Genomic DNA, 25873 nt, shown 5'->3' on the forward strand with positions numbered 1-25873 from the left:
TTGATGCATCATACAAAAATGGAGTGAATTATGTATTATAAGTAATCTAGAGATGGTTTAAAGTATATGGGAAGCTTTCTTTTATTTAGGTGCTTGACTTAGTGTTGACAAACCAGTGTGAATCCTGGAAGAATAAATTTGATTTCCATTGTCTTAAAAATATATATGGGGGATAACGTAGGTTATATACAAATGCTATGCCATTTAATACAAGATACTTGACCATCTGAAGATTTTTATATCTGCTGGAGGGGGAGGGGGTTTGTTTCATAACCAATCTTCTGTGGACATGGAGAGACAATTGTATTTATGTATCATGTTGCTTATATCTTATTACAGGGTAGGTGTTTCTGGTTCTGTTAGTGTTTCTTTGGAAAATATCAAGAATGCTATTTTTGTAACTTTCTTTTTTGGTTGATATCATTCTGAGTGTCTGTCCTTGTAAGTGTATCCCACCTTGACATTGTCCTTATTATAGTGTGGCCTGCATAAGTAGGAATAGTGCCACAAAAAGTATATAGTAAGGGCTGGGGCTGTAGCTCAGTGGTGGAACATTACATGAGGTCCTGGTTTTCCATCCCTACGACTGTGCCCCTCCCCCCCCCAAAAAAAGAAAGTGCAATATGCTAGTGTGTAAAAATTATATGATAATATAGAACACAGTGTAGATAGATGCATTTTATTTGGAACATCATTTGGATAATGTAAGTTTTAAAAAAATATTTATTTTTTAGTTATAGGTGGACACAATATCTTTATTTTTAGGTAGTGCTGAGGATTGAACCCAGTGCCTCATGCATGTAGGCAAGCGCTCTACCTCTGGGCCACAACCCCAGCCCATGGATAATATAATTTAATACTGCACATACGTCTTTGATTTGGGTGATAGAAAAATTTCTAGAAACATAGCCTGTGTTTGTTTCCTGATTTTTTTTTTTCTTTTTTTGCCAAAAAGGCATAGGTAAGCACTTTGACAAATGACATGATGTAGTAGAATATCTGAGTGGTATAGGTATTTTAAACCTAGCTCCAGTTCCTGAAGATGGTGAACATCTGCTTAGAGGTATTGTAGAGCTCCACAATGCACTAATTGAATTACTCTTTTCTGGAGTTGCCGACTGCACTAATTGAATTAGAGAGAGAGAGAGAGAGAGAGAGAGAGAGAGAGAGAGAGAGAGAGTGTGTGTGTGTGTGTAAAACAGATAATTCCAACCTTAACAGGAAAGATTGTGAGAGACATGACTGATGGTGTGTACTATGCTGCTATCTAATGGCAGCCTATGGAACTACTACATGGTCTCTAGGGAGGAGAATGCAGTCATCTGATCTAGTATGACCTCAGTCTAACCCCGTCCACAGTAGCTCAAATGGTCCTAGGGTACATTTTTGTGATTTTTAAATTGAAAAGGAAAGATTGTGATTAACTTCTTCATGAAAAATGATATGTTTTATTAAGCATAAAGTTTTTAATGAAATATTAAGTACTAAGTTGCATATATTAAACCAAATTAAAAATTTCTAATCTTTATTAGCTAAAAAATTAAAATTAATAATGGGTATAATAATTCTTTCTCATTGTGCCTTTAATGTAACATAAATGTAAAAAGCAATTGCATTTTTGAAATGTCTTAGCATTATACAAAGAATGAATTCTTAAATAGACCCTCTTTTTGGTTGTCAGAAATTGAGGTCAGTCAATTTTAAAAGCATTATGAGATTTTGTTATGTATTTAATTTTGCTTACATAAGATGAAAAATTGTTACAGAAAAAAAATTTAATGATGACAGTATCAGAGTGAGTTCTATTTCTGTTTTAATAGTTGGAACTTTTAGTTTTACTACAAATTTGCACAAGTTTGAAAACCTCCAAAATAAACTAGGTAAGTTTGTTCCTTTTTTTTTTTAACAAAAAGAATCTCTTAATCACAATTTCTTTATTGGTGCATATTAATTATGCAGAATGGCAGATTTCATTGTATTGTATTGGTACCCGCCTATAACATTGTTTGATTAATTTTACTCCTCAGTAACTCTCCTTACCTGCCTCTCCTCCCTCTCTGTTTTCTCCTCCACCTTGTTGGTCTCCTTTCTGCTTTCATGACATCCCCTTTTTTGTTTTGTTTTTCTCCTTTTTCCACTGGCTTTTATATATGAGAGAAAACATACAATACTGTCTTTATGAGTCTGGCTTATTCCACTTGACATGGATGCTTTCTAGTTCTATCCATTTTCCTACAAATGACACAATTTTGTTCTTCCTTGTGGCTGAATAAAACTTCTTTTATTAATTCATCAATTGATGGATACCTAGGTTGATTCTGTAACTTGGCTATTGTGAATTGTGCTGTGATAAACTTGGGTGCACATATATCTCTAAAGTATGCTGACTTTAATTCTTTTGAATAAATACCAAGGAATGGTATAGCTGGAACATAGATAGTTCTATTTTGAGTGTTAGTTACAATTTATTGATTTTTTAAAACATATGAACATATAATTCTATATAATTTACTAAAAGCAAATACACTGAGGACAAATCACATGAACTATATTTTCTTTCATTTTAATTTTAGGTATTTTAACTTGCAAAATAGCCTTAACAGAAAAATACATATGTATATATGTATGTATGTATGTATGTATATATATATGTGTGTGTGTGTGTGTGTGTGCGCGCGCGCGTATAAAATGCTTGATTTATAGAATGCATATACTATCATTCAATAATAGAAAAGTGCTGTTGGTTGCCTGGCTGAGCATTTAAAATTATCTCTCTCAATTTTATTACATGAAAGAAACAAGTATAAAGTATAGAAGTTGTAATTTTTTGTGATCTTTACTATTTGAATATGCCAATATTTTGGCTGAATTTATTTTTTATTGTAAGATTAACTTTTTAGGTCTCTTGTACAAATAGCTTTTATTCAAATTATATGCACTTTTTATATCAGCCTTAAGGACATATTACTGAGTTAGAAAATGCTTTTGACATCACATAGATCTGAAGCTTTGCAAATAACATGGCTTTTGAAAACTAACTACACCTCTATTCAATCATGTACAGAGTACCTTCTGTGTATCAGGTACTACAAAGTATTGGGCATAAATTAAGATTCAGATACTATTCTCAAGTAGCTTTTAGTTATTTATTAGCCATTTTTGGAAAACTTTTGTATTAGTCACTATGCATATGATTTGGGGGGAAATACTATTATTAATTACTATTGATTTCATTCCCTAGAGATGTGGTTTAATAGCAGCCCTAGGAAAGTAGTATATACTTGTGTTCATGTCACTTACAGCTCATCTCAACTGAAAAGACTGCTACACATATTTTAGAGTACTCTGTTTCTTAAATGGTTTTCCTTTCTACCTTTACACTTCCAAAGGAGCAGTGATGATTCTGATACCTCTACATGTAGATTAAAGAAGGGTGAGTAACATTTGTTACAATGCCTCCTATTGGTAGATCATAGATTTTTTTTCAATCCTTGTCTCCCCAAGTAGTGCCTACTTGTGGTTTGGGGCTTCTTCTAAGGCTGTCAGTGGGAAAGAGTCTATTGCATACAAGGTATAAAATACTTCTTTAAGCAGTCTATTTCTAGAACCTAAATTGTCCTGGGACTAGCTCTTGATATAAAAATTCATAGAAACCTGTTTTTCTCAGAGTGTGGTAACTCCTTGCCATAGTGCTGTAGTGTTAAAATTCACATTGGCCAGGTTGTTCTGTAAATTAAACACTGACAGCTACCCTCAGGGGAACAGCCAATGTATTTATGATGATGTGCTGATTACACAAAATACACTGCAAGCAGAAAACAGCTGCAGAGAACAAACCTCTTAAAAAGAATACAATTACAAATAGCACCCTCAGTATTTCTAGTGGTGAGTGTATAATACAGCATGCTAATGTAGGTTTCTTACTTAGTCTGCCTGAAAACAAAAAAATCTGAAGAAGATAAGTTAAATTATGGTTGAATGCACAACATAGCAGTGAACAAATTTCCTTCCTGAAGAACATGGCTAGGAGTACACAGATTTCAGACGTGGAGTAGTCTCAAGCTCCCCCGCTCCACTTTTCTTAGTAGGTTTTATTAGTGTTTTTCTCATATATAGAAGGGCATGGCCTTGAGGTGATAAGGGTTCTAGACACTTGAAAGATATTTCACGATGAATTGGGCAGGAGGGTATCTAAATTGTGGTTAAAATTTTCTGGTAGAAACTCGATATTTTACAGTTTCAATATCAACATTTCATTTGAAGATACAGCTCTATATTTTCAGCATTATTAATAGCTTTGAAGATGTTTGCCCTTGGAATTAATAAAAGAAGTCTTCTCGACTGTATTTGTGGTAAGGTTTTTGTGATTTCTTAGGTTCTGTTTTTCAGAAGTATGGTGATTTAGAACTGGAGTGGCAGAATGAAGCTTTATTTTTAGGAGAATTTGCCCTCAAGTATATTCCTTTTATACCTGCGTGTTACTGGTCACATGCATATAGGTAAGAAAAGAAAAAGATTTTAGTTTTCCCTGTTTGAATTTCTCTCTGTTAGAGCTAAGAGTCAGTATCTATAAAATATGTCTCAACTACTGAGCATGCTAGCTTCTGTTTAAATCAGTAGAAAATATGTTGATCTTCCATGACATAAATTTACTCAAGCCAACTGTAAGGTATAGCGGAAGGACATAGTGATTGGAAACAGTTCACTTCACCCGCCTGAAACTAAGAATCAACTCTTCAGTATATGGATCACTGGCATGTAATAATCGACTATTATTGGTCTGTCTGTTGGTCCCTTTTTAAATCAGTTTGGAACCTCCTGGAGTTATTTTCTTGCTCTGCTGACATCAATCCCATGTGGCAGAGGAGTTGTATATAATCGCTTTGGTTTAATCAATAGAATAATTGATAAACCAGATAAGATTTAAACTGATTATAGCCCCAGCAGAATTCCCCAGAGGCCTTGGACTCTCTTAATTTTGACATGTGTGTTGTGTACCCTGAGGATGAAGTGCAGTTTGAATTATCTGTTTTTATTTGCTTAATGACGGGGAGGGTGTTAAAGTCAAATGTTTAATTAACCCAGCAATGGGCTGCGTTGTCACTTACACACAGCTGATTGAGATATCTCATGGAGAATACTGAATAGGAATGATAATGTGGCACTGGGACGGAAGATTGCTTTTTCAGTCCATTTGCTGGGTCACTGCTTTGAATGTCTTATTGGATGAAAGGCATTCAGCCTGGAGAAAAAATTCAGCATTTAAGTACATTTTGTTCTCTTCTCCCCCTCTAACCCCTCCCTGCCCAGAAGTTAACTAAAACAGATATGTTCTAGGTTTAATAAGCCATTCATGTACTAGTAAGAGATCAAAGTAGTTGGTAGCCTCAAGCTACGTAATTTCCTATGGAACCGGAAAAATCTACTAACCTCCAAGGTATTCTAAATGTGAACTCCTTTGTCCCTCACATCCCTGTCCCTTGCCATTATTGTAGGCTGTGTTGGGTTGTTTGTCTCTTGCCTCTTTCTGTAGTGTTTGCTGGATGAGCAGTTACCTCTAGGGCCATAGGTGAAAAACCTTTTCCCCTTAAAGTAGCAAATTCTCTAGTACATTTTAGCTATTTCATGCAGCTGGCTGCTATTTGGTTGTATTATCTAATCAAATAATGTAGTGAGACTGTTGAATTAAACTATTCAAAGAAATGAAAATTTGAAGTGAAAGTCTTGCTCCTTGTCCTACTGCTATTATATAAACAGTTGGCGCCATGTATATTTCAGCTTGTTGAGAGGCAGTTTGCTTTGTATATGGACTGAAGAACTAGACCAGGATAGCCCTCACTATCAAAAATGCAGTCCAGGCAATTGAAGTTTTAATGACTTGGTGCCCACAAAAAACGAAAACATAGAACCCTGACTAGATTTATAATCAAATGTAAAATTCTTTGAAGTCATATGAACAAAACTTTTAAAAAATTATTGTGACTTTTCCTTTCCTATAGATCTTGGTTTCTTTCTTCTGTCTCACAAAGATCTAACTAGGAATTTACTAATTTTTTTCTTGGCTTTAGTCATGTGATTTGTATTCCAGAGAGCACAATAGGGGAAAGGATACAAGATTGATTTTTTTATGTGTGTCCTCTTGAAAGCATAGTCTGGGGCATGACTACTGGGGTGGGGGTGGGGGTTACAAAGCAATAGCGGCATGCAGCTAGTTTTCAGGCACAGGTTGGACTTTGCAGGTCAAGGCAGACCAGATGAGTAGCTTATCTTGAGGGACGCAAGTAATAGACCAAATATAGAGCAGCTATTTCAGGAATCATGTAGGTCATTTAATTATCCATTATGATTGAGTGGCTAATGCTCTTTTGGCAATTACATGACCTCTGTTATTCTTGAAAACTTTCCAGGCCCTTGTGAGTCGAATGACCCACCAGTCAGTGCTCTCAGACTTCATTCCACACAGAAGAAAAGGAGATGTTGGGAACCACTGGCATTTAGAAAAGACTGTACTTTCTTTACTGACCACTACCCAGATTGTCCTTTGTACAGCTGTCAGTTATAGGCAACTGATTTTGAAGTCAATCATTTCTTCTTTTGCCTGTAGGAGCAAAAGATATACATTGATTTCCATAAGCAAGAATTTTGGCAGGAAAACCAATTCCAAAGTTGGCTATTACAAAATTTACAATTTTTGTACTGCAAGAACAAATACTACGGTATTAAAATTAATGTTTGATATCTTTCAAACCAGTCATCCATTATCAAACTCTGAAGTTAATGAAACAATTTTTCATTCCCATAAAACAATAAAATGCTGTTGATGATAGCTAATAACAGATTTTTTTTTTAGAGAGAGAGAATTTTTTAATATTTATTTATTTATTTTTAGTTTTCGGTGGATACAACATCTTTATTCTATTTTTATGTGGTTGCTGAGGATCGAACCCAGTGCCTTGCGCATGCCAGGCAAGCATGCTACCGCTTGAGCCACATCCCCAGCCCCCTAATAACAGATTTTATTAAAAGATTATGGATTAAAATTAGCACATTGATCAATTTTAGCGTTTAAATTTCAGTACTAAAGTGATTATTAAATTAAATTGAATGGCCATATTAAAATTGAGGTGCTGATCAAAGGCAGAATAACTCAAAACATTTGAATTAATGTTTCTCATTTATCTTTCTTTAATCAACAAAGGATCATTAATATTTTCAAAGAATTTTTATTCCTACTAACTGATAGAACTTGCTTTTGATAATTGTGGTGGATTATATGATAATTCAGAGAAAGAAGATTCCTTGTGATTCTTTAGATTGAAGACAGCTATGGTTTGGAAAGTAATGATAGCATAATATAATTGTAGAATGTCAGAAATGCAAACAAAATTTTGCATAGTTAGCAAAATGGGAAATTAGAGGTATACAGCCATTCTCTAGCATTCCATTAATATGAGACTATAGGCTTAATAAAAATAATTTTGTTAGAACAAACAAATAAACAAACATATCCTCAAAGTAGAAACCATTTATAGTAGGGGAAAACATCCATTCTATTGAAGAAAAAGAAAAATTTTTTTAAATCTCTTATCCATCAAAGATCATTGTTTTAAACAACAATGAAATTCTACAAGATTGTTTATCCCCAGGGCAGTAAAATTAGCTCATCTTCCCAAAGAAATCTATCAAACTGTTCCTGGTAAAACTCCAAGTTAATCTGATTTGGTCTTATTTTCATTTTGTTGCTTGATAAGATTAACAAATGAAATATTGAAGACATGAATCTGTGTATATGACCTTTGACTCCTTGGAAATAGAAGTCTTCTCACTTAAATTTTAAATTTTTTAGGCCAGTACTACCTTGGTGTATGGTTACTTAGAGACCTATGAAGAATGTAGTCAAAGTGAGTTATGTTAGTTTTCTGTTTTTTTTTTTTTTTTAAGTTTTTTTCCCTTCATTCTAGGTTTTTCTTTTCTTTTTTTTTTTTTAATTTCTGTAGTGGAAATGAGCAGAAAATGAGAAAATAGGATTTACAGTAAAAGCAAAAGTCATAAATTAAACTCAAGTATCCTTACTATCTAGTTAGTCTGCTTAGTATTTTAAGAGGAAAACTAGGCAGAAAAATTGGGATTTGTGTGTGTGTGTTCATTAAAGCATCACTTCAAGACATATTGGGCCATGTGTTTCAACCTTGGGAACCCAAAATTTATAAGAATCGGTAAAGGGAATGGTATTTGTAATAATATTAAAGACCTGAAAAGACAATAAGATTATAATTAGTGGAAAAAGGCTACAGGATAATAACAAGACACTAGAATAATACTTTGTTAATAATATAGGAAAAAATAATGATTAAATAAGGGGCAGTTTCCAATAGAAATATAAACCTAAACACAAATCTTAACCTAGCCCAGTCTGATTTTCAGAAATGTACTTAATGGTTTTATTTTTATTCTGAAATGATAGACATTAGAAGATATTACAGTTTATCAAGTTAAAGAAACTTGATTTTCTTTCAAGATATTATTGAATTGTAATAAAACGGTGATACCAAAGTGAGGTAGATATCTAAGGTGAAGAAATCATTTAGGGGGAAAAAAAACCCTCAGGAACAATGATGACAGGAGAAACAATTCATTGGGGGGGGGAAAAAGATTTTGGCACATATCCTAAGGGTTCTATAGTTCTCAAGCCGATTTTAAGAAATTTGAAAGATCTACATAATGCAGATGTCTCTGAGTTACAAAAATAACCAGATGTCCTTATTAGTAGAAGCAAATGTTTGCCTCTTAATTCACAGAGAACTATATCAGGAACCCTGGATGAAATATTTTCTAGACTGGGCAGCAAAGAAAATTGTGGCATCAAAGGATCTTTCTTATATAAATGACATCTTGAAGGGGAAAAACATTCTTGATGTTCATATAAATAGATGTGGTTTGGTGACTGCATCATCATGTAAAACCAGAATAAAATGTAAAATAAATAAATAAATAATACATGTCATAAAATGTAAAAAAAAAAAAAGTTTGACCATAGTTGAAAGAATACATTAGAAGTTTTTTATTTTTAAATCAAGTATTTAGAGCTAAAACCTTTAGAGTTTCAATAGACTATTGCTTCTGATTCGGAGCATATTAACATAATTACAAACACTTTTATATACTCAGAGTCATTCTAAATTGTTGTTCAAATCTTTGATTAAGAAGTCACAAAGCTGAATATGTTCAGACAGCTGTGCAATCTCTCCTCTTCACAAAACACAGATAACTGTTTTAACTCTTTTAGTGGGATTCCTATATTTATTGTTGCAAATTCACCTTTCTCTTGCAGGTAGACTTTAATGGAAAAATATTAAAATGTTGTATTTTGATGTTTTTTTTTATGACTTGAAATTAACAAAAGCAATACTGCTTTTACCCCTGCCTTGTCATGCCCAAGCCTTGTCACTCCCTAGCCTTGTCATTCCCTGGTGCAGTTCATCTTTTCTGTCCTTCTTATCAGAGCATCTCAGTGCTTAGTTGAGCTTGTTTATCTTAAAAGAGCAGGAGGCAGGCTTTTAGGGAGTAAGCTTCATGTTCCAGTATAACAGGCACCAATGCTGTTTGACTTGAAAAACATTTGATCTCTTACATTAACAGCCCATGTCACTGTAATAGGGACTACAGCTGGGCTGTTGTTCAGTTTTCTATTATTTTAGCTTTAAAATAACTGTTAGTGCTGCTTCAAAATCTCCGTGTATAAAATTGTGTATTGGCTGTACCCCCAGGACTCGTAAGTAAACAAGGTGATATGTGTGGCCAGAGGGAAGGATATTTTTTGTTTTTGTTTTAAATAATAACTGTCCCTATTTAAAGATGGTTTTTGTCTGATTCCTGTGGTGTACTGCATGACTTTGCTTGTATAAATTTACAGACCTAGTAATATCTTAAAGCAGGTTTCATTTGTTATTAATGTATGTGATCAGTAACTATTAATTATGAATTTTCATATTTCCTTGTCTTAATAATGAAGTATTTGGGTTTTGTGAAGCTTATCTTCGAAGATCCTGCACAGTTTCCCTAAGTAAACAGTTTGTACAACAGTTACTGAATATGGGCAAGCAACAATTTAAGGGGTATGTTTGTTGGACTTAAGATATTAATTGTTTTATTTAATAATATTTATTTGGTAATTTCTGTATTGGGAATAGTTTAGCAGTTGAATCAGGTAGCAGTATTAAAAGAACAAAAATAAAATTGGTAAAATCCAGCTGATGTTTTCTTTCTCTTTTAAAAGAGTCTCTCTTCTTTTAATTGTGGAATGGCAGCTTGTTATAGGAGTATTGGGATGATAATTTTAATCCTTCCTTTCTTCATTCCTCTATTTTCAAGAATATAATTTGTTCTCCCATTCTTATTGTTTTCTGATATGTTACAACGCTACCAGGCTACCCAATAATATTTTCTTCTAATTTAAACTAAAATATATACATCAGCTAGCACAAGCATAATTGGTTGAAAGGCAGACATCTATCTAGGGAGTTCTTCTAAATACTGAATGTGTCATGTGCTTTGACATGACATATCTGTAATATCTCTGAATACAGAAAGCACTTTCTGTGTTAGCTGTAGGTGTTAAAGCAGTAGTGTGTTTTAAGAATGTGTGCTGTGCAAATTCTGGCTCATGAGGTAATGACAAGTGTTTGCCTGCATAGACAATATATTTTTCCCCTTGAGGTCCCCACACACCTAGCTTCCCTCAAGCTCATCATCTCTGTCAGGTTAATCAATAGGCACCGTATGGCAGAGGGTCAGTAATCAGTGTCATCGTGCCTTTAAATCGTGTTGAAAATTTGCTTAAAGCCTGGGCCAATTAACATCGAGATGATGAATGGATGGGAAGATGGGAAGAGCCTGCCGCTCAGGGGCTTTGTGAGGAGGAGATGCTCAGCTGTTGAGCAGCAGACACCAGCGAGTAAAATCAGCCATTCATGTGAGCTCAGTCCACCCACTCTTAATGATAATGTCAATCTAGCAAAATATATACACATTGGAGTTGTCACGAGTTCATAAATCAAAGGAGTTTGTCAAAGGCATTCAGATTAACGAGGCAGCAGCAATAACAAGTCAAATTTGCATAGAGAATTGCTCGAATCTCAGTAAATTATGATCCTGTTTTTCATTTGATTATTTGCTAATGTCTCAAGAGGGAGAATGATTATATTAGCATGCAAAATCTACTCTAGAAGTAGAAATCTGAGGTATAGAAGACCAGCACACTATGACAATTAATCAGTTTCTGCATACTAGCATAAATGCACAAGGCCCAGAAATGAACTTCTTTTTTATTATTATTTCTCCTTGCTACTGATCCAAATGGTTCAGCTTGACAGAGACTTTATATTGCTTTAACAGTGTTCTGAATTGTGCCTGCAGGCAAGACATAGTTATGCAGCTATAACCAACCTATCCATCTGCCAACCAGATTGGAATTCTCCTATCCAAGGCTTCCATTAACCCCCACTGACAGCTCCAAACAGGATTAAGAATTTGGAAGCATAAAAAATAGTTGTTCTTTGCAAATATACACAGTCCCTTTGCATTTTGAGAAAGGCTGCATCTGTAGTGTTTTATAATTAGTGTTGGACAATGTAGCAGGGGGAGAATTCGACTTGGCAGTTTTTTACTTCTGTCTCAGGGAGTAAAGCAATACTAATGGAAGTCCTGTTTGGTTGCTCCAGTGAGGGCTTTCCATTCTGTCTGGTTCCTAGCACTGTACAAGGATTAGTATATCACTAGAAATTAGCACTCCTTGAAAGCTTTAACTGGTGGATCTGATGAAGTTTAGCAGTATATAGGGAGGCTTTGATGTGGCTGTGGTTTAATAGAGTATGTCAAATGATAAACGTGTCAGAGAAGTAGTGTGCATGAAAACATGCAGAGAATATTACCTCATGAGGACCCTTTAGATTTTCCCCAAAACTAGTCCTTTAATAGGATTTTTCAGTCAGCTTCTGAACTTAAATAATCTAAATTTTCTCATTGTATTCTAGAAGGATTAATTAAAATTGTTTAGATGCATGTGCGTACACACATACACGTGGTGTACACACACCCACTTTCATTGAAGAATTTGAATGATTTTATTCAGGTAGCTAAATTACCTTTTAACCTTGTAAAGGAATAATTGTTACTATTTTTGAATATTGCAAATCATGTGTATTTGGAGGCAGTAATTGGCTCCAAGTCTCATAACAAGTTGAGAAAAGCGTTAATCTGGTTATTAACTTATCAGTAAAGCTCACTATATGGTGTTTGCAACTAGTTGGTAGAAATTGGTCCCAAGATTTTTTTTCTTGCCATTCTATATGATGATGAGCAATTGATTCCATTTTTAAAATGGGTTCAAAATCAAGGTTATAATTATCTGCTTTACTAAAATGATAAGATTATCCCAGTCACAAAGTTCTTTGCATTCTCCCAGTGAAGAATGGCATAGGTGGAAAATGTTACTTCTAGTTTTAGAAATAGTATTTTACTTAAAATAGATGTCTATTTAAACAGGTTCAGACTCTGTTATACCATCCAACCTTGAACAAGATGCTCACTGCAAGATTATTATAAGTCATTATGAGTGGCTTGACTTTTCATCACTGGGTAAATTAGGTTTTCATTTGATTATATAATCAACTCTTAATTATCCATATTATCAGGAATTGTGTATTCAAATAGATAACTGAAAATAGTTAAATAAGCCATTAGACTAGATCTTGGAGAATATTCCCCCAGCTATTACCCTGCTTTTTGTTGCCATCCACACATCTTCATTTCTTCTTATGTACCCAAAACAACCCCCTAAGCCCCCCACCCAAAATTCTGAAAAGTTAGATTGCTTTGGTTATCCACAGATCTTTTCCTACTTAATCAAGGACTGGAAAGCTTTTTCTATAAAGAGCCAGTGGACTGTAGGATATCTGTTGTGAGCACTGGGCTATTGTAGTGTGAAAGCAGCCATAGACAAAAGGTAAATGAATGGGTGTGGCTGTGTGCCAAGAAAACTTCATTTGCAAAAATATGCCACAGGCTAGAGCTTGCTAACTTCTGCTTTAAATGATCACACTGGCACTATAAGTAGTAGGACAGTAGGACTGTAATTGGGCAATCACTGAAATTTCTCTGCTATGAAAAACATTTTTAAGTTGACTGTGGGTATAAGGTTTGAATTATTTATTGAGCATCTGTTGTCTGTATATGATGTAATGTATTGGCGGGAAGAGGGAGCTATAAGACTTTTACAAATAAGTTTTCATTCTTATTAATTAGTTGAGTTATGTTGCAAAAATGTACGCAACTAATGCCAAATTGTATGAATCCGAGATAAAATGTTTAAGGAATTTCTAATAGAATAAGGTGGAGTGATTGGTTTCTTAGGAAAAATATGACTGTTGAACCTCATTTTAACATTGTAAATAATCATCAATTGAACTCGACTAGAATTAAGGATCCTTCTCCTCTGAAAGTTTCAAAAGCCTATCACATGTTTGTGAGACTTAACTATGGCAGAAATATATGTTAAGAGAAATAACTTTGTATGATGTGGCAGAAAATTCTGGAAGGTCCTGAAAACCAGGCCTAGAACTAAGTATTTAATTTCATGGAAACAAAGAAAGAAGTCACTAAAAAAAATTTCCGGGAAAAAAAAAAAGACCAACATGACATTTAGTGGTGTTTAAGAAAAATTAATCTGGCAATAGTATTCAGTCCAACAAACATTTTAAAAATTTACATTCTCTAATTTTGTTTTGAGCTACTGGGCTATGACAGTAAAAAAGAAACTCTCCCTCCCTTGAAGGAACTGCAGAATGGGGGTAGAAAACATGTTCATGTAAAGGTATGACATAAAGATAGATACATACAAAGAGTAAATACCAAAATAAAGTGTTAATTCAGATAAATTCCAAATAGGGGTTGAGGGTGGGGATGGGGAGGAAGCATAGGCTTCTCAGAACAGGTCTCATTTTAGTTGACTTGAACCAGAATTTTAGTAGATGAGGTTGGGAAATAAGGCTGAAGGGAACAGAATTAGCAAAAGCACAAGGATAAGAAAATTGCTCTTCTTTTTTGGGTGAATGATGCTGAATGTCATGTAAATGGTGCAGACACTTTGATGCAGAGTTAGGTTCACCAGATTATGAATGTTATACTGCATGAGAAGCTTGGTTCCATTCCCAGCACAAAAAAGTATTAGGTAGTAGTAGTAGTAATTGTTGTTTGGGTTTGTCCTGTAGATGTCAGGAAGGTGAAAAAGGTTTTGGAGCTGGAAAGTAACCTTTTTTTTCCTGTATTTTTTTTATTGGTGCATTATGAAGTAATCTTTTTAGAATAACAATTCTGGCAGTAGTGTTTAGATTATGACAGATCTAGATTTAGGCAAGAATGTCAAAAGGTTGTAATACTAATAGCATTGGTAAGAGGTATTGGGGGTCTAGACAAGAGGGGAGGCAGTGGAAATGTAAAATTAGGGTCAGATATATCAAAACAAATGATTAAAAGGAAAATTTATAGACTGGAAATTGGTTAGAATAATGTTCAAAGAAAAAGAGATTGATTAAAAGCCAACTCTGAAAACTTTAAAGTCTGGAATAAAAACAAAAGCCTGAAGAAAAGGAGCTGACCTAGAAGTAGGTGAGAATGGCAAAAGAATACTTTAAATTTGGATGTGTTGATTTTGAAATTTTTATCTGAATACTTTTAAAATGCAATTACTTTTTCTTAATTCATTCCAGGCTAACTTCTGAGAATATTTCATCCAAAATACATCCCTGAGATCTTATGCATGAGTATTTCATTTTCTTAATTATTCTATCTAAACCTCTGTTCCCATGTCTGCCAGTGTTACAACCTGAAAGCTTCCAATTTGAAGTTAGATTCAGAGGTGCCAGTGAGACTTTTATTCTGCCTTTTTAAATTCTAAATTAGTGGGGCTGGGGATGTGGCTCAAGCGGTAGCATGCTCGCCTGGCATGCGTGCGGCCCGGGTTTGATCCTCAGCACCACATACAAACAAAGATGTTGTGTCTGCCAAAAACTAAAAAATAAAATATTAAAAAAATTCTCTCTCTCTCTCTTTAAAAAAAAAATTCTAAATTAGTAAACTAGACTAAAAAAAATAACTTTTTGAGCTGGAAGTGTTGGCATATATCTATAATCCCAGAGACTCAGGAGTGTTGAGGCAGGAGGATCACAAGTTCGAGATCTTGGGGCTGAGGCTGTAGCACAGTGGTGAAGTGCTTTCCTCACATGGATGAGGTGCTGGGTTCAATCCTCAGCACCACAAAGAAATAAATAAAGATACCGTGTGTTCATATACAACTAAACAAATGTTTTTTAAAAAAAAGTCCAGTGGGGCTGGGATTGTGGCTCAGTGGTAGAGCACTTGCCTAGCATGCATGAGGCACTGGGTTCTATTCTGGCACCACATAAAAATAAACAAAGGTATTGTGTCCATCTACAACAACAAAAAAGTTCGAGATCAACCCCAGCAATTTAGCAAAAAAGGGTTGGGGATATAGCTCAGTAGTAAAGTGCTCCAGGATTCAATCTTCAGTACCAAAAAACAAACAACAACAACAAATTTGAATTAATATAAAAAGTAACAAGTTAAGAGAATCTTTTTCAGAAATATTTTAATATACTGGTGCTGTTTATAGAATGTTGTTACTCCAGAACTACCACCACTTTCTGCAAATTATTTCCTATTATGAAACACTACAAGTATTGGAAATGAGTTTTTCTCAGCAGTCAAGTTTTCTGAGTTAGTTTTAATTTAATAAAATTTTATTTCCCCCTAAAATTTATTTTTCACTTTTCTAACTACTCCCTCCTGTTTCTTCACATATTTTATTCTAGATTCAACCTATTTAATTTAATTTTTATTTTGAGATAATTTCAGATTTATAGAAAAGTGAAAGAATAGTAAAAAAAGAATCCCCTTATATCCTTTACCAGTTCACCTAATGGCAACACATTATCACAATTGCATATCTCACATATATCCATTTACTTATAATTTTTGAACCTTTTGAGAGTTAACAGACATAATATTTCTCTACCCCTAAATGTTTTAATGCATGTTTTTTAAAAACAAGGATATAGTTTTAAAGAACTGTACTACAAATTATCAAAATCAGGAAATCAAATGCAGTGGAATATTACCTGGCAATAAAAGGGAAAGAAATACTAATTTATGTAACAACATAACTAGATCTCCAATATTTTGTAGTAAGTAAAAGAAAGAAAAGAAAAAAAACCCAGTTTCAACAGGTTATACACTGTATGACATTCTGGAAAAAGGCCAAATTAAGGAGCTTAAAAAAAAAAAAAGTGGTTTTCAGTGGGAAATGGGTTCAAACTATTCTTTCATAGTTTAAGTATGGTATAGTTAGACAACTTTATGCTTGTGTCAAAATTCACAGAATCATAGATCAAAAAGTGAATTTTCCTATTTGTAAATTTCCCTCCAGTACTAGAAATTGAACCCAGGCATGCTCTACACTGAGATCATCTCCAACCTTTTTTTTTTTTTTTTTTTTTTTAATCTTATTTTTAGACAGGGTCTTGCTGACTCAGACTGACCTTGAACTTGTGATCCTCCTGCCTCAGCTTCTCTAGTAGCTGGGATTACAGGCTTGTGCTATCAAGCGTGGCTCCTATGTATATTTTTAGAAGTGGGAAAGCAGGACTGGGGTTGTGGCTCATTGGTACAGCGCTTGTCTAGCACATATGAGGCACTGGGTTTAGTCCTTCTTAGCACCACATAAAAATAAATAAGGATATTTTTTTAAGAAGAAGCGGGAAGGGGCTGCGACTGTGGCTAAGTAGTATAGAGTGTTCGCCTAGCATTCATGAGACACTGGGTTCGATCCTCAGCACCACATAAATATAAAAATAAAGATATTGTGTCCACCCAAAACTAAAAAAGCGGGAAAACAATTTGAAATTTAATATTAACAGATTTAATGTTATTAGCCCATTTATACACCTTATTCACATTTTTCTAATTGTCCCAATAATGTCCTTTTTGTAGAGAAAAACTCAAATCACAATTAACATTAATCATCATGTGTCATGGTTTCTTGTAATCTGAACAGTTACTTTTTCTTTGAACAGAGTAGATTGATAATTTTGTAGTATGGCCTTCAGTTTGGGTTAGTCTGATGTTTTCTTATGAGTAAATTTAGGTTTTGTAGTTTTGACAAGGGGTATCTCAAAAGTAATGATGTGTTATTCTCAGTATGTCATTTAAGAGGCACATAATGTTAAGGGGTATCTGCAAGATTTTTCCACTATAAGGTTACTGTTTTAACCTTTGTGAATATTAAGTATCTTACAGAGAAATATTTTGAGATAATGCAACAGTCCTGCTAACTTGTCAAATTTTCACTTGCTGACTTCTGCATCTCTTGATGATGATGATGATGATGATGATGATGATCATGATCATGATCCCACCCGGCCCTGGCCCCTTTTAGTACTGGGGATTGAATCCAGGGCCTTGGGCATGCTAGGAAAATGTTCTGCCACTGAGTTACACCCCCCAGCCTCTTTTTTTTTTTTTTTAAGTTGTAAATGTACACAACACCTTTATTTATTTATTTTTTTAATGTGGTGCTGAGGATCAAACCTAGTGCCTTCTACATTCGAGGCAAGCTCTCTACCATTGAGCTACAACCCCAGCCCAATCCCCAGCCCTTTTAATTTCATTTTTTTTTTTTTTTTTTTTGGCACCAGGGATTGAACTCAGGAGCACTTGACCACTGAGCCACATCCCCAGCCCCTTTTTTGTATTTTATTTAGAGACAGGGTATCACTGAGTTGCTTAGCACCTTGCTTTTTACTGAGGCTGGCTTTGAACTCATGATTCTCCTGCCTCAGCCTCCGAGCTGCTGGGATTACAGGCATGTGCCACCATGCCTGACTTAATTTCATCTTTTTAAAAATATTTTTTAGTTGTAGATGAGCACAATATCTTTCTTTCCTTTCTTCCTTTTGAACCCAGTGCCTCACACATGCTAGGCAAGTGTTCTACCAATGAGCACAACCCCAGACCCTTAATTTCGTTTTGAGACAGGGTCTCACCAAGTTGCCCACAATCACCTAGAACTTGTGATACTCCTACCTCAGCCTCCCAAGTTGCTGGGCTCACAGATGTGCAACATCACATTCAACAATGATGATTCTTGCCTGCACCATCTAGTTATCCTTAAATAGAATTTATTGGATATAATTGAGCTTGTTGATCCAGAGCAATTAAGCACATTTCTTATTGGGTTTCCTCATAGATAAGAATGCAATCATTGTATTGCTGAGGTCTCCTGAATGATGTTGGAGAGCCTTTGAGGGCCACCCAGGCAACCACTTTGGTACGATGACTATTTCATCATTCCCACTACTCTCAAGACTAGAATTCTTTACCCGTTTTCACTGGCATTCAGCATTTCCTCTTCAGTATTAGAAGGATATCTATTCCTTGCCCCTGGTGCCCAGTTTAACATCCCTGCCTGTGTTATGTAACAACAGCTTTGGATTTTTTGTTTAATTTTTCATGATGATAGAAAAAAGTTGGTTAATCTGTCTAAAAAAACTGTCACAATGTTTGTGAGTTTTCTTTTTCCTCTTGGCTAAGAGTTATTTTTAACACTACAACCTAGTTTCCTCATTTGTCATGCTTTATTGTTATTAACTCACCTATCTCCCCTGCTCCCCTTTTATTTTGGTACTAGGGTTTGAACCCAGAAGTGCTTTACCACAGATCCACATCCCCATCCCCAGTGACACAGTCTCACTAAGTTGCTTAGGGCCTTTTTCAGTTGCTGAGGCTGTCCTTGTACTTGAGATCTCCTACCTCAGCCTCCAGAGTTGCTGAGATTATAGGTGTGTAGCACTACCCCAGGACCTTTCCCCAATTTTTGGCAAAAGTTCTCATTCCTTTTCTTTCTTTTCCAAAATGAGGAGGGTAATAATTTAGAACTCTGAAGTTCTTGTTTCTTTGATCCTTTGCTTATAGCCTATTTTTCTTCTTTGTCTTAATTTTAGCATCTCTTAATCATCAAGTTAAATCTTATAAAGATTTCTGCCCAAAAGAAATATTTTGGGGTTCTGATCTGTCATGCCAACTAAAGGCAATGAACAAAGCACCCAGATATTAGCCACAGTAGTGAAGTTTCTGAAAGAGCCTTAGGTAACAGTGCATTTTTCATCTTTTACTACCTTTAAAAGTATAATATCTGGGGCTGGGGCTTTTTAAAAATATTTTTTAGTTGTAGATGAACACAATGTCAGTGGTAGAACACTCACCTAGCACACGTGAGGCACTGGGTTCGATCCTCAGCACCAAATAAATAAATACAATAAAGGTATTATGTCCGTCTATAACTAAAACTATTTTTTTAAAAAAAGTGTAATATCTGATAGAAGCAAAAAAGTATAACTTATATGTAGGTTTAAGACACAGTAATGATTATATAATAATTATTATTTCATACATGCATGAAAATTTTCAGGTAAATACTTACGGGTTGTATAATTTCTGGACCTAAAAATAAGCTAACTCCCCAGTCAGAATGTAACACCTATATGTAATATAATAAATACATTAACTTAAAGTTTTAAAATATTAATGTTGCAAATGTAGTTGCAGAAAATAGAATTCAAGTAATAAATAATTTGTTTTTCTTGAATTTACCTTGAGATAGTGGTTTACATTATGTCAATTAGCAGATTTTTAGCACTTTTTGGACTCTTTTTTTTACTTGGGACTATTATTTCACCCTACTTAGTTATACAAATCTGATTGACATTTTAGATTCGTAACTACTATTTGAGGTGAGAGTGTCAAGAAAGGACTCTAATCCTAAACCACTGATTAAATATTGTTTTGTGTTAAGAGTTGTGCTACTTAATTGACAATAAGCAAATATGAGAAGAAGCAGAAGAAAAAACTGTTTTTTAGGACCCATACTTGGAGATTTGTACTAACCAAACATATACAATAGCCGGGAACTAATTATTTAAAAGAGTGTTAATTATTGTGGTTTAACTTGTTAAAAGTGTGGACTGGAACTTCTTTGTGTCCAGTGTCAACTTGTGTCAAAGGATGATTAAACTGGACTTCCAATTGGTGTGATCTTCTGGGCAATGTTTAACATAGATGAAATATTTTTTACCCAGATCCCTGCTTACATTTTTTTATATACATGGGCATGTATTTTCCTATACATATATGTATGTCTATATGTATATAAATCTTAAAATGAATAAATGCATAAAATATACATGACATTCTAGCTTACAGAATTAGAAATGTAATTCAGTTTACTTCCACAGAATAAGATTGAAAATAATGAGAACTGAATTAAAGCTTACTTTCTTTCACAGAATTCCTCAGAGAGAGAAGACTGTAATAATGGTGAACCCCCTAGGAAGATAATACCAGAGAAGAATTCACTTAGACAGGTATGAAATTCAGTCTTACTTAAAAAATCAAAAGCTATCAGCAGACAGGAAGTCCTTGATTTGCCGTTCTTTAAACATTGGAGTTTAAGTTAAGAGTCTTATACTCTGAAGTTGATCTGGCCATAGCTATCTGTCAGGTAATATTATGTCCAATCATTTAAAAAAATCCTAGGTGCAAAAGTACAAGATAGTCAGTTGGTTATATGTAGTTAATGTTAAAATCAAAGAAATGGAGTCCTGTTCAGGAAAAATTAAGTACTTCTTAAGTACAGACGGTAGAATAATTGACTCTAAATCTTATTTTCCTGTTAAGACTTTTAATACTTTTTTTAAAGTTAATTACCAAAGTAGATCTGCTTGTAATTAAGTTAGCTTGAGCAATATTTTGTTTGCTTTTTCTAGAAGTAGAGGCCACTATCGATGATTTCTTTGAAAATTTTTTTGTTCACTGCTGTGTCCCTACCTCCAAAAGGTAACATGTTTTACTTGTGAATGTTCAATTCTGTGGTGCTCTTTCTTTAAAAAATAAAATGTCTAAAATACTGGCCAAAAAAAATTTCCTTCTCACTACCTATAGCAACCTCTAACATCGTCCTCACTAATTGAAAACAAAAACAAGTTCTTTAAGTATTGCCAAAGAATAAAAATGCCATCTATTTTTTATATAAAATTAGATAAGATGAGGACCAACAATAGTAAAAATAATTTTAAGGTACTTGCATTTTGAGGCATTATAGGACAGAGGACACCTAATATTTGTTGAGCACCCACAACCAACATGATACTTACTTAATTCTCATAGTAACCCTGTAAAGTTGTTGGATATGATGTGATTTCCAGTTTATAGACGAGGAAAATGGAAGCTTGGCAAGGTTAAATGACTGTTGTGAGTCAGTGATTTGAAACTCAGACCTGACTGGTGGTAGAGTGTTTCTACTTCTGCTTTCTGACTGCTGTTTTTTCATAGTGCTAATTTAGAGGGAACATATTAGAATCAAGACACAATCATTTTTTATTTGCTATATGTTAACTTTTTTTTTTTTGAACAGGCACTTTTTCCTTCTTTATAAAATAATTGTTTTACATGGAATTGAGTCAGTTCAGGAAGCTTTGTAAACAAACAAACCAAATGATCAGTAATTGATGTTGATACAGTTACAGTTTTAGCTATTTGGAATTTATTTAAGTCAATAGAACAGTATTGAATAAAGTAAATTGGGAGGTGGGAACACTGCCCACTATACAGGAACAACCATCAGAAAACAATGACACGACAAAAAGTTTTGGCAACTTTATTTAAGCTAACAAACGAATTTTCACTCTGCAAAGTTATAAATTAATTTTAATAGGCTGATCCAGATGGTCCATTTGGAAAATGGATAGGCTGATCTGTTGAAAATTAAACTAAATTTATCTCTCTCATACTTCAAACTGAAGCAAGAGAGAAAATCGTGCCTATTAAGTCCAGCACATACAGATGGACCAGCAGGTCACACATGGGACTAATCTGATTCATTTTAAAAATAAATGCATACATTATTGAATCATTTTCTACTAGCAAGATCTGTTCTATGTAGTATATGAAAGAGATTTAGTGTTGTTTTTTCCGTTGCTGTTTTAGAAGGTTCTCTTCACCCCCGCCACTTTAATTTAACAGCCCTTTTTTTTCCCTCCAGTGCTCCAAAATGATTTTTCTAATATCTGTCATTCAGTGTTGAGATCCAAGCTCAGGAGATTAATTAGGTCATGAGGCTTTTCGCCCTCCCTTCTTTGTCAAGGGTTTTATCTCTATTCTCTTTGTGAAGAGCATGAACTCAATGTTCTTGGAAAGAGAAATGGCCTTTAGAAACAGGGAAGTAGGAGATCCTCCAGGGGCCCTCAGAGTCTTTTAGCTTCTGGGTGTTTTAACAGCCCTATGAATGCAGATTTGTAAATTTATTGCAGTGCCATCTGGTTTTTTGCTCGAACCAGATTACTGTTGGCTTGTGTCTGTCTATTGTGGTGGTCACTCCCTAGGAGCTTGCCCTCTCAATCTTAGGGAAGAGTGATGAATAGCAGGGGTCAATAGAAATGGGTCACAGGGCAGCTGTCCAGGACTGCCCTGAACTTGATTACCCCATTGCTGATTTTTTTTTTTTTTAAAGAAGGACATAATATATAAGCTTTTTAAACTTCTCCTTTTCTTTATCGGGTATGACAATAAGGAAGTGCCATTTGCCATCTCCCCCCACCCCACAGTAGTCATATTATATAGACAAAAAAAAAAAAAAAAAATCAAGGCCACCTTATACCTAGTGTTGATATAAGTAAGGTTTGTATCATGTGAGCCAGTCTCTTGAGATTATTTTACAGGTATTTCTAATGGGATTTCAGGAATTCTCCCACCATTGATTATAAAAAGTTCAGTTTTGTTCTAACAATTTAGTATTGTTTTAAACTAATTTCTAGTTTTCATATGTTATTCTAAAGTGGAGTTTTGCCATTGTTGTTAAGAAACAACAATGAAGAACTATAAAATATTGGAGGAGCTAAAAGAATAGTTATCACTAGAGTTCTTACATATATTAAAAGAATAATAACAGGATATTACAAACAACTATGCCAGAAATATGACAACTGAGATGAAATAGACAAACTCCTTGAAAATACAACCTAAAACTAACACAATATGATACAAAATTTGAATAGCCCTGTATCTATTACATTGAATTAATTATCAAAATGCTCATGTGGTTTCACTGGTGATTTCAATTGACATTTAAGGAAGAAATAATAACAATCTTTATATAAAAACCTTTTCTGAAAATAGAGCAGGAGAGAAAATTTCCTGATTTGTATTATAAAACCACCATAATAGTAATTCCAAAAACCTGACAGATATTATCAGAAAAGGAAATGAAGGAGAAAGTTGGGAGATGTGACTCCCTGTGTTTCCAAGTCATTTTGTACACCTGCTTTTCCATTTCATTTCCGGGAATAGGGGGATGGAGGGGAGTAAAGCAGTGCATCCTAGTGAAGAAAGTCAATTTTCTTAGTTTCAGAATAATCTTCTCATCTCTTGGTATTAAGTATAAACTTTTACTTTAAGGATGTTCAAAGCAGATACAGTTTTCTTTTACTCCTAAAATGTGAAGCCAAAGAAACCACATCTACTGTTTTCATAGCTGTTATTCATATCTGTTATGGAGGGCAAAGGCCTTGCAGGGCACATGAAAGTACTCATTACTTTTTGAAAATGTAGCATTACAACATGCAACTCCTTTGCTTCACATTGGTGCTAATAGGATCTGTCAGCCCAGCCTTTCTCTGTAATTGAGTAAATTGTGATGCTGTCTAATCCTTCTTCCAACCCCCATTCCCTTTGTGTATGTGTCCACTTTCCATCCTGAGAACGTGGGCAGTGATAAATAAAGCATTGAGTAGAGCTCTCTCAACTCTTTGAAAGCAGCATGATGCCAGCCCTCTAGTTATATTTCTTTAAGTGTTTACGTTTTTCTGTATTCTTTCTCTTGTGTAGCTGGAACCCTGGGGATGCAAAGCCATGAGAGAGGCCAAGAAGCTAACAAAGTAGCTGTCTCCCTTGTTAGCTTGTTCCTTTATTCTTTAAAAACAAGATAAAAACCATCTGGCTCAGGGCATTACATTTTCCTCCCCCATGCACCTCTATAGCTGGAGCCTTCACCTGCAGTGAGGGTTTACATTGATTAGGGAGGGAGCAGTAATTCAAGCTTCCATCCTCTTCAAGGATACTTTGCAGTCTTTAAAGGTGCTGACCCACTGAGTTAAACTGTCAAGGGAGGATAAAAAAGTATCTTCATCCCAGGAGGTAACAGCTGCCAGGTTTTCAACACCTTGCACACTGCTGGAAAAATGTCACAATTGTCAGCTGAAAGAGAAATGACTCTGTCATTTTCTGTTAATGACTGGACCTTATAAAAGGAACTACTTATGCTTTTTTTTTTTAAAAAAAAAAAAGAAGGCATAAGGAACTGTTTTCTCTGCCTACTATCTCTTCCTCCCCTCAAAAAATTCTTACATTATTGTAAACATCACTTTGGAATAGATCTGCAAAAACCAGAGGTGAAGAGCTAAAAGTTAAAATAGCCAGTTTAAGTATGGAAGTCTGATGGGTATAGCTCCTTTCTACAGTTGGATGAGTAGGAGGAAAAAGCACATCACTGACACAGAAAATGGCATTGTAGTGTGTATTAACAAAACAACAACAACAAAAAGTCATTCATAAACCAGTGAACTGAGAGAAAACATACTATATTTCTGTTCTTTGGAGGACAATTTGTTTTCAAGGCAGCATCCAGATGGGTAAATACCACAACATTTCTTTTTTCAAGAGAGCTACTTCTTTTCTTACTTAAAGGGCGGGGGGGAATCAAACCTCACAGAATTTACTTCCTTTAAGAGCTCTATAGTGTTCAAATATGATGGTATTCTCTTCTTTCTGATTTGATTGATGAGGGGAAAAGGTTTAATGAAGTCCCTGCTACCAGGCAGGCAGTTTTTTTTCTATTTGTTTTAGGTTAGTCATTTTAATTGTATTGAGTAATTAGAAGGTACACACAGCCAAGGGAGCTTTGTTCTGATAATTGCTCAAGAAAACCCATTCCCTATCTACCATTGCTTTGTGTTAAGACACTTCTCCCCCTAGTGGCAATAGTAAGCACTTTGGCTTGGCAGTAGGCAAGGTGTAATTGCAGTATGACAAACTGTGCTTAAGGGACTATCTTGTAAATACTTTAGGGTTTGGCATTATTTCATTATATGTGTGGTTTTTACCCTATGAAACTTCTTACTTCCTTTTTTTTTTTTTTTCCTGAAGTGCTCTGGGCTTTGCATGGAAAAATTGCCTGAAATGTTTATTAAAAAAAAAAAATCATAGTGCATTCTGGGTAATGTTTTGCAGCTTGACTTAATTTTAGTCATCTGTTTTAATTACCTATTTATAAAAATGCTTTTGCATTTGTAGACATTATTTAATACTTTGGAAGAAGCACCTCATTTGAAATAAATAAATAAATTTGTACATATTTTAAATAGTCCATGTAAAAGACCTTAAAGGTAATTAATGTAGGTCTCTTAAGTAAGACAAAAGTGATCTTTCTGAATCTGATGAAGTGATTTGTTTATATAACTTCCCACTTCTGCTGAATCCTTCAGAGTCTAATAATGTTCAAAAAAAAAAAAAAAAACATAGTTTGGCAATTTGTGCCTAGTTACAAAAACCCTTCTTCAAAAAGAAGCAATTTAATAACTAGCTTTCTTAAAATTACTTTGAGGAAGGAAGACTGTAATAGGGGGTTGGTGTTTTGTTTTATTTTTATTTCAGTGTAATCATTCTTTGACAAATTGTGTAATCATTGACTTAG

At 34.5% G+C, this 25873-nt stretch overlaps 1 protein-coding gene across 16 annotated transcripts in view; it reads left to right on the forward strand.

Annotated features, from left to right (window-relative positions):
- The window catches only part of Btrc (beta-transducin repeat containing E3 ubiquitin protein ligase), a 186818-nt gene that overhangs the window by 82761 nt on the left and 78184 nt on the right, over window positions 1–25873 (forward strand). For 10 of the 16 annotated variants that reach the window (XM_046450111.2, XM_058581238.1, XM_046450114.2 and 7 more), the window contains one exon: window positions 20415–20492. The exons of 2 other annotated variants lie outside the window; for them this stretch is intronic. In XM_046450111.2, coding sequence (XP_046306067.1) covers window positions 20415–20492 — 78 coding nt within the window. Of the gene's footprint in view, window positions 1–4482; window positions 4500–20414; window positions 20493–20894; window positions 20965–25873 lie in introns of those variants that run through there. 4 more of the 16 variants (XM_058581239.1, XM_058581241.1, XM_058581244.1 and 1 more) reach the window with 2 other exon arrangements.

This window comes from Marmota monax, unplaced genomic scaffold (assembly GCF_021218885.2).
Source record: "Marmota monax isolate L192 unplaced genomic scaffold, Marmota_monax_Labrador192_F-V1.1 WCK01_AAM20220418_F8-fsc00004, whole genome shotgun sequence".
In the NCBI taxonomy this organism is placed as follows: Eukaryota; Metazoa; Chordata; class Mammalia; order Rodentia; family Sciuridae; genus Marmota; species Marmota monax.